The sequence below is a fragment of the Dermacentor albipictus genome, chromosome 6 (assembly GCF_038994185.2).
Source record: "Dermacentor albipictus isolate Rhodes 1998 colony chromosome 6, USDA_Dalb.pri_finalv2, whole genome shotgun sequence".
Taxonomy (NCBI): domain Eukaryota; kingdom Metazoa; phylum Arthropoda; class Arachnida; order Ixodida; family Ixodidae; genus Dermacentor; species Dermacentor albipictus.
The window spans coordinates 28,287,837-28,302,862 of NC_091826.1; the positions used below are offsets into that span (position 1 = coordinate 28,287,837).

At 45.3% G+C, this 15,026-nt stretch overlaps 1 protein-coding gene across 6 annotated transcripts in view; it reads right to left on the reverse strand.

The window, feature by feature from the left end:
* The window catches only part of LOC135905091 (A.superbus venom factor 1-like), a 312,000-nt gene that overhangs the window by 34,165 nt on the left and 262,809 nt on the right, over positions 1-15,026 (reverse strand). For all 6 annotated transcript variants that reach the window (XM_065436075.1, XM_065436074.1, XM_065436073.1 and 3 more), the window contains 8 exons: positions 12,616-12,844; positions 10,602-10,811; positions 8,764-8,863; positions 8,419-8,520; positions 6,282-6,470; positions 2,221-2,296; positions 1,980-2,136; positions 1,234-1,320 (listed from right to left, as the gene is read on the reverse strand). In XM_065436075.1, coding sequence (XP_065292147.1) covers positions 1,234-1,320; positions 1,980-2,136; positions 2,221-2,296; positions 6,282-6,470; positions 8,419-8,520; positions 8,764-8,863; positions 10,602-10,811; positions 12,616-12,844 — 1,150 coding nt within the window. The remainder of the gene's footprint in view (positions 1-1,233; positions 1,321-1,979; positions 2,137-2,220; positions 2,297-6,281; positions 6,471-8,418; positions 8,521-8,763; positions 8,864-10,601; positions 10,812-12,615; positions 12,845-15,026) is intronic.

A 15,026-nucleotide genomic window follows, 5' to 3' on the forward strand; every position in this document is an offset into this window, starting at 1 on the left:
GTGATTGCAAATCCTTGGCATGACATTCCTGCACCAATGGCACAAGAAAAGATGTGTATGTAATAATTGGACGGTATTGTAGCACACTTCATTAAGGATGCAGTGGAGTTAAACGATATGTTAAGAGATACACATAATGGATAAAAAATTGAGCTACATGTATTGCTAAACCGTACACTCGATGTAACACTTGAGCACCACTGATGTTGATGTGTTGCTTTTAGAGGAGAAAGGGCTGGATAGGGCCATAGAGGGCCGTGTCAATGGTGATGGGTTATCAATAAATTTTAAGTGAGATCGTATAATGAACTTTGATAAGTCGATCAAACGCGGCTGTACAAAAGGACTGATACCAGTCGCTTAATGTGCTTAAACATTAAAAGTAATTAAAAATAATAAAGTTGGTTGACTGTATAATGACTATGAAGTATATGTTTACAAATGGACGATATACTAAACTCAGTTAGCGACAGTAGCACTACCACCGTACCAGGCTTGAGCCCCATTGCATCATTGGCACAATACAGCTGCGGCTCAGAAGTTATAGCAGATCTCTCATAAGAAGGGCCATTGCATTTCAAGATCCACAGGCCCACTATAGGCACCAAGCATAAAACGCCTCCTAGTAATTAATAAAAAATACAGTGGTGTACATCTTGTCGGTGCTTTTTGTCTAGCACCCAAACCATGAACAGCAGTCTTCCATGGCTCATTGCATTGAATAAAACGACTACCATTTCACTGACATTACTGACATGCACCTCCACTACTCCGCCACGGTGTAATTAACATGCTCCGCTGTAGGTGATATCTTTGTTTTTTTCACAGACTCAATCTTTTGACAAGTATTGTAGCTTTTGAAGGCATTAAAGGAAGCTTCTGATTACTTGTATGTCAATACCATGAACAATATCACGAGCTAGACAGTGGCATATTTGTAAGACTTCAGGCACTAGCCTAATATTAGGAACTTGCCAAGAACTACTGTAGCAACTTACCAACAAAGACGGAAGCAAAGTGTTGGCGGCCCACGCATTTTGCAACGTTGCCAAGTTCTCAGTCAAAGATCGTTACATTTCATATTCCATAGACACTGGAGCACCACGCGCACAGCAGTTCTCGAACTACTTTCTTGCTTTCTTTTCGTTTATATTCATGTGTTCAGTGTTGTCTGCATTCTAAATTCGCATTTACTTCTCACGAATGCGCCAGAAAACAGCATTTGAAGCTCACCTCCGACAGAGAACCTGATGCAGCCGCGCATTCTTGAAGCGTCAGCAGAACAAATGCTGTCATCGCCGTTCTTCCCTGAACGCTTCCCTGAGCATTGGTGAGGAAATCAGAATAGTAATGAGATGACCCTATAGTCAATTAGCGAACCAGAATGAACGCACTGCTTCAAATATATACGAAAGACCGAGACGCTTCGTCCATGTTCACAAAACATTCCTTAATGAAAGCACGCTCCCTTAATGGCCCTTTCTAAAGATCACACTTGGTTCCTAAAAATATTTAGAACTGCGTAAGTTAGAAAACACAGTTTGAAACCATTCGTTCTTAGAACCCATAGGCTGACCTAGCACTGCTAATGAAGATCGCTTGTGAGAAAAAAATCTATAAGTAATGGTAGCGTTTTGGTATTAGTTGATTGACTCGTGCGATCAACCTTTCAATTAAACCAAATGACTCTCAAGGGCACAAATATGGAGGCTTACGGATTACTTCTGATTATCTAGTGCTCTACGGGCAAGCCCGGGCACAGCGCATAAGTTTTAAGTGCATGATCGGGTACAGGATTGGGTGCATGAAAGCATTCGCACTCCTCCATCGGAATGTTGACTTGCAGCCGGAAATCGAACCCTCGGACCTGCAACCTCGTTATCAAGAGAATCATTCTACAGCCACTTAGTCACAGCGACGTACAGTGGTGTTAATGATACCCATTCCGTTTATTGTGCAGCATATATTGATATACCTACCAGCATTTCTCGGTGTAAAATGGGATCAAGCTCTTGGAAGCTGCCGTCGGGCTGTTGCTGCCTCGAAAGCCAGGATAATCCTTTTTCTATGACGTCAGGACTAATGTCGATAACATCTTGGGCCTCGCAGAAAACCTTGAGCACGAAGGCTGTCAGCCTGCCAAAGCCAGTGCATCTTAATTAAGGAAGCACGTCTCTGCATAAACGCAAACGAAGACATTGCCAACGAGAGTGGGCTTACCATACGTTCCCGGGCCTCTTCTGAAATGTGGCAAACGATCCATTCTCGTTTCTAAACTTCAGCTCTCGCCCGTACCCTGCGTAGATGGCGCAGAAAGCGGGCAACGAGTTAAATCTTTCCTTACCGCCAGCAGTGCCCGCATTTTCGGTGCTTTTATGTTTCAGCGTTTTATGTCGAGATGTGGTAGTAGCAACGCACTCCGTGATGCATAAAATTGCAGCCATATTGATCGTTCGTGTTTTGAATGGGTGTAAAGCCCTTTAAACTGCTCATATAGTTTTCGAGAATTCTGATGTGACACTTCAGTGAAGCACCTAAAGAACACGAATGAGAGAGAGTAACAATTTTTTATTTTTAGTGTTACTAAGAGTAAAAAAATCTGAAATCTAAAAGAAATGGTCCTGGCTCCTCACTCCCAACCTGTGTAGGTCAGACCACCCGAAGAAGAAGCTTGTTGTGCAGATTTTGTTTGGATTTACACTAGCCGTAATGATGTTCATGCTATGCGGAAGAGCAGTATTGGCGGCGAGGAGTTACGGAGTCGCCATCTGTCGGAAGCGCCTCGCTGGCGTAGTATGAGGGATCACGCGGCGCGCTTCTCATAGGTTTCGCTGTCAGCGCTCACTGAAAACACCCCGTGCGAGCTCTCCAGGACATTTCTGTAAGTACTTTCGAAACGAAAGAAGTTTTTTACTGTCTAAATAATAATGTTCGGTAAACTGAAAGCACACAAACGTTTACAGACGCTATCTCTTTACCGAAAACGTACAGTGAACGCCACTGCGCGCGGTCGCCGCGATGGAGTCTCCCAAACTCTCCCGAACCGGCTTCTTGCGTGAAAGGTAGGTAAACCCTGAGAGCAAACTATGTGAAATATGTTCTTATAGTGTTTGTATAACTAAATGGAGCGTAATAGAACGAAGCCTCGGTGCAGCGATCGCACAGATTCGCAGCGACCGACTGCGCGTCTGCATGCTTGTCCGCGCACTGTTTCGCTTTCGCCGAGTGCGCGTTTTCGCACCGTGCCATGAGCTTTAGGCCGCAGAATATGAGCATTTGACAGTATACAAGCAGCCATTGTTGCGTGGGCGCTGTCATAGCTGTTCAAAAATAATTTCATTTTAGAGACTTCGACGCCTACGGGGACTGTGATGTGCCGTCGCGACGATTCAATCTTTTATTTCTTCTAAATTCTTTGACCTTTCAATATTATTTGTCGAGTTGCGTCGCACTGTATCTTTATCGGTGCTCTCAGCGTGCGATTTCCCGCTGCTCCTTTTTTGTAATCCAGTGCATTAATTCATAACATAAACATGACCATATGTCATACTTTTTATAATGTGCTTCTTACCGCTCCCTTTCCACTCCAGTGAACTTGCCAGTATCTACAGCATCGACAAGTTCATAGACCAAACCGTCATGACATTAGTCGGGCAGTGGACTCGGGCGAGCGTCTCAGTGCGCGTTTTCCTAAGATCGCAGACCTGGCGCTGTAGAAGAAATCTTTCTCGCGTCTGTGCTTGCTGCATACCCGAGTTGTAGCCGATGTTTGCCGGTTTTATGTTTCGCGAGCCAAGCTTCAAACAGCTTGTCCTGCGGCTACGTGTGAATAAGGCTGACTCCGGGCTCCGTTGCGTACATCCGGCATTGCGGCACCGAGCAGTAGCCTACCATGTTGTGCGCCTTCAAAGGCAGCCACTACGTATTGCAGTGCTTTCAAGCGTTGTAAAGGAGACACTCGAAGCGGGAAAATTTTGCCACTAAATGAGGACCGCAGCGTACGAGGGAATTGAAACTCTCGTTTTCAGCTCGCTTCGGCGCTCCCGAAGCAGCCGACGCGGCCGCTATGTCCACGTGATCCCTCCTAGCACGTCACGCCGACGGTGGCGCCAGCTTTTCCAGTGGTGGAGCTCGAGGCCAATAGCTTCGCGAATGTGAGAATAAGCAAATTTCTATTATGCTGGGAGCATTCGTTTTCGCTCTTTGCAGAAGGCACCTGGTTCGTTTTTTACTGCATTATATGGGCTCACGAAGGTCGTCAGGTCAGGGGATCATACAGGAGCCTCATCATACCTAATTTTCGCGCTAGACCAATTTTTCTACACAATTAGGCTTGTCTCGTGCGCGTTCAACTGGTACTGGAGCTTGCACAACTTTCTTTAGTTGCTCTGCAGCACCGTACCTTAATTTGGAGTGTTGTACAATAATGTGCAGTACTGAATGAGGCCACTTGCACAGGTGGTGTTCAAAATGTAAAAGTTAGACTGCTAGTCGAGCTTCGGTCGAAGGTTGATTTGAAATCGATTGTCCACCCTTGCGGGAGTGAAAACTCCACAAGACGGCAACGATTGGTCGTAAAAATTCGCAAGTATGCTGTCGAAACGTTGATGGATGAAAGCAACCGACGGCGGGAAAAATAAAGCTGCATTAGATATTAGTACAACAAAACTGTAAAAAAAGTACGCACGCATGAGCATCAGTCGTTGTTTGAGATTTGCTTAAAAGAGCCAGAACATCCGGTTGGAAAATTAGAGTACCCGACAGAAGCTTCTGTGCCTTTACTGATGATGTCATTTAAAAGTTATGTTGCCTAGTCAACCAAAGGGCGAATACTGCGTCGTTTTCTTGAGTAAATGCTAGGAACACTGGAGGCTAGTTTCGGAGATACCTTAAGTCGAAATTACATTTTTCTCGGCTCCTACCTCCTACGTGGGGACTGGCTCGGCCTACCAGTCCCCACGTGGGAGCGGCCCGCAGCTCTGCCCTAGGGCAAAGCGTCTCAGGACCTTGCTATTAAAGTTCTTTGTCTGTCTGTCGGCTCCTCTATTTGTTTGCAAGAATTCTTAAACCTGAGCAACAATGAAAGTTCAGTCATGCTTCCAGACGGTGCATGACATCCCTAGTAGAAGAATTTAAATGTTTAACAACGTCTAGAAAAACTGTCGATCGAATTGATCATTTCTACAGTCCCGGTATGCGAAGAGCGAAATAAACACAAATGGCAAAATAGTCTTCTGCATTACTGCAGCTGAAGAACTTTTGGCAAAGAGAGAGTCAAACCTGGTGCCTACATAAAACTTTGATGTACTTAATACAAACCATGTGTCGTATCATGCGAAGATAATTTTCTCGAGTACTTTCAGGCAAACAGTTCTCGCTTCTCGATACTGCAAATACGTGATCAACTGTAACAGCTTTCCTTTTGCTACCTCATGCCTGTGATCACTAAAGTAGAGGAGGAAACGAAGCACATTGTCACAGTGCAGCAATTGTGCGATGTCATGCCAGAATATCACGATGTCAAATCAGGTAATTACTTTTCCGTTAACTGCTCCTTTGACCACTTGCGCCGCAAGTTATCCCTGTCAGCTTGTTCTGTAAAGCTACTGGCCAGTACAACTCTCATCCAACCGAGAGTGGGATATGCTTGTGCTATTTTTGACACCATCGAGCATACTTAAACAGCACACCTCAGGCTGTCCAAACAAGCACATCTTTGCTTATTTCTTGTATCGTGTGTTTTTATTCACTACGACCAGGCAACCAACTTATAAATCCAGCTCGCCGTCTATCTCGTCTTAGCTATCCCTATGTACGACCACTTTTCACGCTCTTTTTTTCTGCAGACATCTAGTAATTGGAACACATTTCTTTTTCTGAAATCAACACAATCACCAACCTGTCACGCTTCAGGAGAGGAATTGGTAACCAACCAGCCAGTCGTGCCAGCTAAACTGACAGGCGACCAGTCCAACCCTCGCTTATTGTCCCCGATCCTAAATATAAATAATAAATAATAAATATAACAACATTTACACGGGAACAAGCAGGCGATTGCAAGCAGGCCATTGAACCTCTAGATATAAATAATGCGACGCCATTCTATTTCTCGGCCTGGTAACACCGTGTCACGACACGCACTTATTTGCTTGAATTTCTGTTGTGCATAGAATGGTACTTCAAACACACTGCTTGTTGAAACGCCACAGAGCTTTTTGTGCAGATTTTGAAAATTTACCCTTACACTTCCCGGAAAGTAGTGACGCAGGTGTATCGCTTACCTTCGAGAAGATATTTGAGAGCATTGCCTCTGTCGGTTTCGTTTAGCATGTTCTTCACCTTTAAATACTTGTACGCATAGAGGACCGGTGCCATAATCATCATAGTCTGCTCTCCGCAACCCTTGGGCATTGATATCAGTGACTCGACGTTCGCAATGGCCGCTCCCCCAACGGTAGCCGCTTCGCTGCCTGCAACAGCATAAACTGGTGAAAATGCTTATCTTTCAACCACGCTTACCACGCAAGCAGATCGAGTTTGGTTTCACGCTTTCGGATTTTTTTTTGTTCTGTAATTTCGTCATACACTCTGCTTATGTACTTCGCAACGATTTCAATGCGGGGTGCAGTTTGATTGACGAATATATTCGCTGTTCACAATGAATTAACGTGGCGTGAGTCAGCACGCCAAACGAAGTGCACTGACTCCGCAATTATGGCCAGTGTACCTTGCAAGTGAGAGGCTGTTTCGGGACAAAATACACAAACAAAGCAAACAGCTGATTTTAAAACAGTTCAAAATAGCTTTTTAATGCATAGTAATTAAGCAACGAAAATCGCTCTGAGTCAACCTAGTATTACTGGGTTAACCCAGGTAACAGTGACCCAGCCTGGTAGCCTGGGTTAACATTGGTTTGGTCTCTCTAATTATTACTCATTCAATATGACCTTTCTGATTTTATTTTAAAAGGTTATTCTACGCTATTTACTGTTAATTCCATAGATGTTAGGAAGTTTATGTTCCACATTATTTTGGAATAATCCACCCATTTCTTGGCCGATCCCCCATCGTGGGTAGGAGCCACACGTGTGACAGGCTACAAGAACAACAACGATAGCGGAAACGGCGGCTGGCGCTTTCGCTACGTTGTGTTCAGGGGGCGTTAGCCGTTGACGTCAATGCTTTTCGCAAGTGTACAGAGGGCGTGGTAGAGGCAGTGAAATAGAAACGCTAGGCGCCTGCTTGGTTTCCTCCCCCGCTCCAAGACCTTGCATCGTAAACTGTGTCATGCATGTTTTTTTTTGCATCACGTAAGATGCGTGCAGTTGCATGCTTTTTGCGCAGTGCGCATTAATAGTCGTTAAGGGGGGTATTCTGTAAGAGTACACCTAGTGGACTGTCCATTTCGACCACTGCTGATTGGATGCAGCTGTACGAGTGAGGAGGGGAAGAGAGGCCCTAGCCAATAGGCAGCGGCTGAAATGGACAGTCCACTAGGTGGACTCTTACAGAACCCTCCCCCCTAGTGGCGTAGCTAGGTCGTCTGGTACCCGGGGCCCATGGGTCTTCTGTCATCCCGCTCCTCCTCCGGGTGTAGTCGGCGGGAGGGGTGTCTTCAGACGTATATGACACCCCCCTACCCCCACTGGCCCCTTGCACCCGGGGCCCACGGCCCCCCGCCCCCCCCCCCCCTGTTGCTACGCCACTGCTTCCCCCCCCCCGAGTAGTGGTAAGAGAGATACTTTTTTTAATCGAACGCAGTACAGAAAATTATAAAACTGGGCTTGACAATGACACGCAGAGCTAGCCAGCTCGTTCTAACCCTCAGTGCAAATGAGACTGCTCGAAGCTCAAGGGCTGGTCATGCAAGATTTATTTTATCGTGAACAAACGTTTTTCAAAAAGTCGCCCGTGACATGTACCACAATACTATTTCTTGAGCTACGCCACATTCAGAGGCAGATGTAATTTCCACAAAACATTAGTCAATATTTGACTAACAAAATATTGATAACTAACTTTGCAACTAATTACTGTAGCACAGATATTGCAATGACAAATTGCAGCCATGATTTCATAACGCACATCAACTTGAAAATAATTCCGGAACTAGCACCAGGTTTGAGGTGAAGGCCATTGGGGTTGCAGTTACGTTTAGAAAAAAAAAATGTATTTTTACGCATTGAAGCTCAAGAGTCACTGGACCGCCATTGGATTTCGTCACAAACTTTGTGACCGCGTATCTCGAAGCAAATGTGAGCCTCATAATTCGTTCGAAGTGGATATGACTTTAACAGTCACCGGCTACAATTCGTCAATTTCATCATGTGGCATAAAGTAATCTGTTTACTCTGACACTAATCACTTTTTATTAACTTACAAAGCCTGTATTTGTACATACAAAGCGGATGTACTCACCTATGACGGAAACAGAGCACGACTCAGTGCCCGGAACTGTGTTGTAGGGGTAACGTGGAATTATAGTTATTACCTGTCGTCCATTGTCTTCCTCCAATACATCTGAGGAAATAAAACGTGTTCTGGTGTCTATGATACGGTATGTCAATGTGAACTACGCGCATGTTTTAATAAATGCATAGAGTAAAGATAACTTGGATAATAACTTGGATAAATAACTTGGATAATGGAAATAGATAACTTGGACGCTTTAATATGTGCAAAAAAAGAACTGCTACATCATTAGTGCAGTCTTTCCGACACGAATGCACTCTTCAAAGATGAAAAGGGACGTGGTTCACTGACCTCTATACGCCCTTGTCACAATGGCTCTCTTCCTCCGGCGTTGTTCATTGCTTGGGTCAATTGTCACCGAGAAGCTCTGTTCATCGGACGTCCCCTCAGGCTGAGGATCAATCAGATGCATGTTACTCATGTAGCGTAACATTCACTACCCATAGCGTTCAGCCTTGTGACGGGCAAAGAAATGGTGTGCGCATAACATTTGATCGGTTAGTTTTGCATCCACGTGAACACTAAATTCAGTTTTATCAACATTTGCACATGACACAAAGAAATCTAATAAAACCAAAAATTGTGCTACTCTGCGCGCCTATAGACAGGCGAAAGTCGGAAACGCTGCGTATTTGGTATGTTTTGTAATCGAGTAATATACCCCACCAGGAATTTCGATGAAATATAGAAAATTTTCGTCAAATACATGACCAGTACAATGCACCTACATTTCTTATCGTAACGATTGATTAAAACATTATTAGTTATATTACACTAATATTGCAATTTTATGTGATGCCTACCCTGTACCTTTGAATTTTGAGTTTACTTTGACGTTGAAATTAGAACCAAATTGTTTTACCCGGTCGATATTTCTTGCTCGGAAATTTATGCTACGTGGTGCTCGTTGCTACATCTCCGTTTGACAAGTGCCTTCCTTTGTAAGTTTCCCGCGGGGCAATGACGGGGGCCCACGCTGTCAACAAAGAGGCGATGACAACCGTGAAGGCTCGGGTCATCAAGCCCCTGGAGGTTGACTTCCAGAATCACCCATGCCTTGCGGTTGCCTCGTATACGAGGAAAGGGTTCAAACAGCTGATGCAGATTCCGCCAAGATTAGGTGAGACCCCGTGGTCGTAGTGCTACGAACACTTTTCGACACCTCCGAGTGACGGGAACCTGGTTCTCGAAATCTCACGCGTATGGGACACTGGGGGAAAACGAACGGCTTTAAAGCTCGCATCTCTGGTGCGAGGAGGAGGGGGAGATGTGAGTTTGAAGGGGCGCGCACGTCGGTCCGGCGTATAGTGAGCGTCCGTATTGCTGGAACCTGTTAAACCACAAACACGCAAATAGGCCTGCTTCTTCATTCCTTGAAATTCACGGACTCATCTGTTCATCAGCAAGCAGCAACTCTCGGCGATAGAGCTGCACGATTGCGTGAGCAAGCGACACTCGAAGTGTCGTACGAGTCCGCACAACAAACCACAAGACACGTCTAACGCTACATTCTGCACCAAATGCAGGCACCATGACTAGCGTTCCTCATAAAGGCTCACACGAAACGCTCAGCTGTGATAAATGAATAATCCTGAATGATAACTGAATAAATCATTCTTTCACTCATTCATTCAAGAAAGAAACGCACATCCACATCAAGAAATGCTCATGAGTTTTGCAAGAAATGATTTTGCTCCAGTGTAGGGGTTTATGTGGCAGTGAAAGAAAACGAAGGTTGCGAAATAAGCTTGTTACGTTTTTCAAAGCGGATTTCTTTCTACATATGCATGCATGCATACACGCATACATACATACACACACACACACATACATACATACATACATACATACATACATACATACATACATACATACATACATACATACATACATACATACATACATACATACATACATACATACATACATACATACATACAAATACACACGCGTACACGCGCACGCACACGCGCACACACACGTGGTGTACTGACTTCTGAGCGCCCAGCTGACAACGGCTGTTCCTGAGTAGATTGCATTGCACCGCCGAAACGCACATGCGTTCTCTCCTAATTTCACTCTCCCATTCATTTTCTGTGCACAACTTTATTGAGAAAGTTCATGCTTACCACAACTGTTAAGGTCTTCCTAACACGGTCGGTATAACCGGTGCTTCGGAGGTGAATTTGAATGGGCAAGGTTCCCTGACGCAGGGGAACCACGGGAAAGCTGACGCTTCCGGCGGACTTCTTTTCCACTCTTAGTACCTTCGCGTGTGGCAGCCGAGGATGCTTCGACGCGATGCACAAGCCCGGATCGCCGTACAAGGAGATTGTTGCCTATTGTTCGAAGAAAGAAAATAATTCAGGAGTGTTTAGAATCGAGCCACACCATTTTTTTCATCTCTCACTTTTGCAAGCATTTGAACCTTGCAAACCAAACTACGCTTACAGATATACAGCTGAACGCGAACATGACCAAAGCGGACAAAGCGAATTATTTGCTATATCGAACACGCAAAACATACCGACCGCGATGCTTCAGTAAAAAATAAATCACTCATACCGAACTAAACATCGGATATATCGTCCGCAATCAGCGCCATAAAGGAGCACGTATGCCACACGTGTAGTGCTCAGGGGTGTTATTGTACTTTCGTTTCCTTCGCGAATGCACGAAAGCATGCAAGAAGCGTGTCAAGGCATGATCCAATCGAGGCACCATTTTTATTCAAACTGAAAAACTGTTGAATACACGTGCCCCAATTGCTAACTACTACGCGTATTGTTGTTTTAAAAAATTAGATTCCTTCTTCTCTTCCATCTTTTCTTCACGGAAGACAATAAATCCGCAAATACACATAACGAATACATCCCCAAAGGCTCTTCTGATTCGATGTAGGTGAGTATACGGAATTACCCAATATATCAAACTATAGTATTTCGCGGATAAGTGTGTTCATTATAAGCTGGTTCGACTGTATACATACTTTACTAGCATTGCCCCTCCCCTCCCCCCCCCCGCGCCCACTTTATAGCTATAACACAAGCCTCACTCTTCTTACTAGAATACCTTACATCACGTCACCTGATCTAGTTTATAGATTCCACCGACTCCGTCAACCACGGCGGACTCGGAAGGATACAATAAATTCTGGGATTTTACGCATCGAAACCACGACATCATTCTGAAGCACACCGTAGGTGGAGCATTTCGGATCAATGCCGACCACCTCGAGTTTTTTATAATGTAATTTGAGCACGTTACATGAGCTCTTGTGCGTTACAAACGCATGGCCAATTCTCATAACTTTGACTTCTTTGCAGGAGCTTCCGTGTCAAATTGTTCGCTGTCATAAAATCTTCTCGCTACAGAGTGCTCATCACCATCATCATTTATTGTCCCGTAAGGACCACTTTCAGGGTATAACATAAGGTGAAAAGGGGGGGGGGCTATTCCTAAGTGTCCACTTCGGCTGCTGCTGAAGTGCTATCTGGCTAACCTGCGGTACCAGCGAGAAGGAGGCTTGCGCCCCTAACCAGTCTATTTCTCGCTAGTACAGCTGCAGCTGATCTTAGGTGACCGGAAGCGACAGTTCACGAGATGGACACTTACAGAATGCCTCCCCAGCTTTTCGCAACATCCCCAACAGCTGGGCGGGATGTTTCAGCGAGTGAAAGCTATATTGTCACATGTATAGTGGTCCGATAACATGTAAGACTGTTGGCACACCAAATTTAAAAAAAGAAGCAGCACTAAACAGAATGCGTTTCCAAGGAGCGGGAACAGATCGAGGAACTAATGAGTCCGAGTCCATCCAAGCGCATCAAGTGCATCTTGGATGGATTCCTGTCTACGCTGCATCCGGCTTGCAACGGTTTTAAGTTGCCCGACAGTGTCAGGCGGCTCACTGTCCTAGTAAATATAGTAACAGTGCAGAATACCGAGCATATAAGTGCGTGCTTTCTTTGGCGCTGGGCAGCCGCCCGGTACAGTTCTTCATAGCAAGTGCTCAAAGTTCAACCGAAGGCAGCAAAGTGGGGCCCTGGCCAAACGAGGAAACACGTTTGGCTGCAGATGAACAAATTCTGGACTCAAAAGCTTAAAATAAGCCGCAATGGCATATCGAACGTCAGCGCTTACGTCCTGCGATTCCGTGTCGTAGTTGAACAGGGTTGCCACTATCTCGACTTGTTCGTTCCTGACGACCGTCGAGGGAAAGCTGACTTGGAGGAACACTTTCCGGAAAACCACCACCTCCTCAGGTTTGGCGACACAAACACCTCCTTCAGGAGACACGGCCATTGCCTGAACAGACCACGTCGTTATGCTGTGCGGCAAACTGAATGAACGGTTGTACCAGCCGTCGTCCCTGCAAAAAAAAAACAAAAAAACGAGTGTGACGGTGAGACGAGTAGTGCGGCCGGCTGCACGAAAACGACGAGGTGATGTGGACACACCATCAACGCTCTGCTCACTAGGCCAGGCCAAGTGTTCTGCTTTCCGCAGCTGGCAAGAGCGTTGTGAACACGCAAGCTATAGTCGGGCACGTCCTGAGAATTAAAAACGAGGCCCGCCCAAAATGCCCCAATTCACCTGTTTTTCACCTCCTTTTTCGAATAAAAAATTTCTGGGGTTTTGCGTGCTGAAAACTACAATATGGTTATGAGGCACTGCTTTTTGTCAATAGTAGAGAGCTTAGTCAGATGGAGTCCGCCCGCAACTTAATGATATTGCTCTGCTATGTAAATGGCAAACTAATTGGAAAACCAAATCTGGTTGTTTCGAGCTAATATTACCTTCGAGTACGGGATCAAGACCACCCAGAACATTTGCCAAGACATGCATGTCTCATTCTTAAATTAGGGACACAAGAGGACGCAAGTGTGCGGAGAAAACATCAGCTTTATTTAAACACGTCAAACGACGTGAACTATGGGACATGAGCGAAAGCGATTGGCTGGCACATATATGCATATTGTGTACGAGTTAGACAGCACACATACATTTTTTTTCATCCTTGGGTTTTCACCGGCTATTTGCCATGTGCATCTATTCGTCCGAGCGGAACGAGCAGTAAGCGTTATGCTAGCGTTAACTAATACCTGTGTCACATGGCCACTTTCGATGGCGATCTGGCTCGATTCAGACTGAGTTCGATCAGGATTGAATGCTGCTACATGGTCACTTTCGACCACAATCTCGTTCGATACGGATTCGGACAATTGTCACCAGGGTACGCGATCGAGCATTTTCATTGTGGTCGTAGGGTTGTTGATCGTAGGCTAATGACCATATAGTTCTGAGAGTTGGATACGATCAGCAGATGATAGTAGCCTTACCCGTTGGTTCGTTGCGAAAAATAAATAATATTATAATACAACCTTTTCATCTTATCAGGCAAGTTTGATAATTGCTTTGGGCACACTAAAGGGAACTCGTGCGCTTGAAGTTACCCAAACTAGATCCGAATCATTGGACTGCATAGCAGCGATCAAGAAGTGCGGCTACCAGGATCGGGCCCGATCGCGGTCAAAGTGACTACGTGACGCTAGTAAAATGTTTTAATCATTCAACTAATCAATCAGCTTTATTAGTTGAACGCATAAAATGACCACACAATAATTGAACCGATAGCCATGAGGCTAGTTTCTGTTACAAAGAAAACTGCATCTACAGCTAGGTTACAAGGACGAACATAAAAAAAACGAGGAAGAAAGAAACTGGCTGCTGCTGACTCAGGTAGATGGTTTTCCGCCGGTCTTGTCAGTCTCCACCGCATAGCAGCAGGTGATTTGGATGCTGCAGTGAGCAAACATCTCGCTCTCGCATGTAGTCAGAGCGACGTCCTAGCAGTTCGAGCGCAACGCTAAACTTTGCTATCGCTGTCACTGCTTGGCCCTTTGGGCGAGACTGCCACAGTTTTTGCTTAATCACTAATGAAACTGAAATTCTTTTTTGCGTGATGCACGAAAGTTCAAAATCAGGCTAAACAAGCGCTTTCCCTGTGGTTCTCTTTTCTGACCTTGCTTTCTTTGGTACAATTTCGCCCAGCACCCAACCCAGATGGGCGGGTAACAAGATGACAGTGTGGTGCTTGAGGGTGCTCGGATCCGCGATACGTAGGATGCGTAATGCCTGGTTGGGGAGGACACCACGTTAGAAGGCTTTGATGGCCAGACCGGCCATCAAAGCCATCGAACGTGGCGTCGTCTCCGTCAAGCAGGTCCGCGTAGCAGCCACCACGTACTCCCCCTCGGCCCCTACGTGGGGTTCGCCCGCTACGCCCTAAGCGCGTCCTGCAGGACCATAATGAAGTTTTCCAGTACAGATCAAATACACGCTGCCCGAGGCTTTGGTAGCACAACATATACTCTTTTTCAATCCGAGTTTGTCGTTCTTAGCACGTTAGCATAATTTAATAATTTGAGAGCAAGGCACACTGTTTGCTGGTCGCTGTGCTAATCTGCAAAATCATATAGTGGAAACGGTTTGCTGGCGTATCTTGTTTACGATACGATTATTCGCTAGCACAAAGGACAAATAGAACGTTA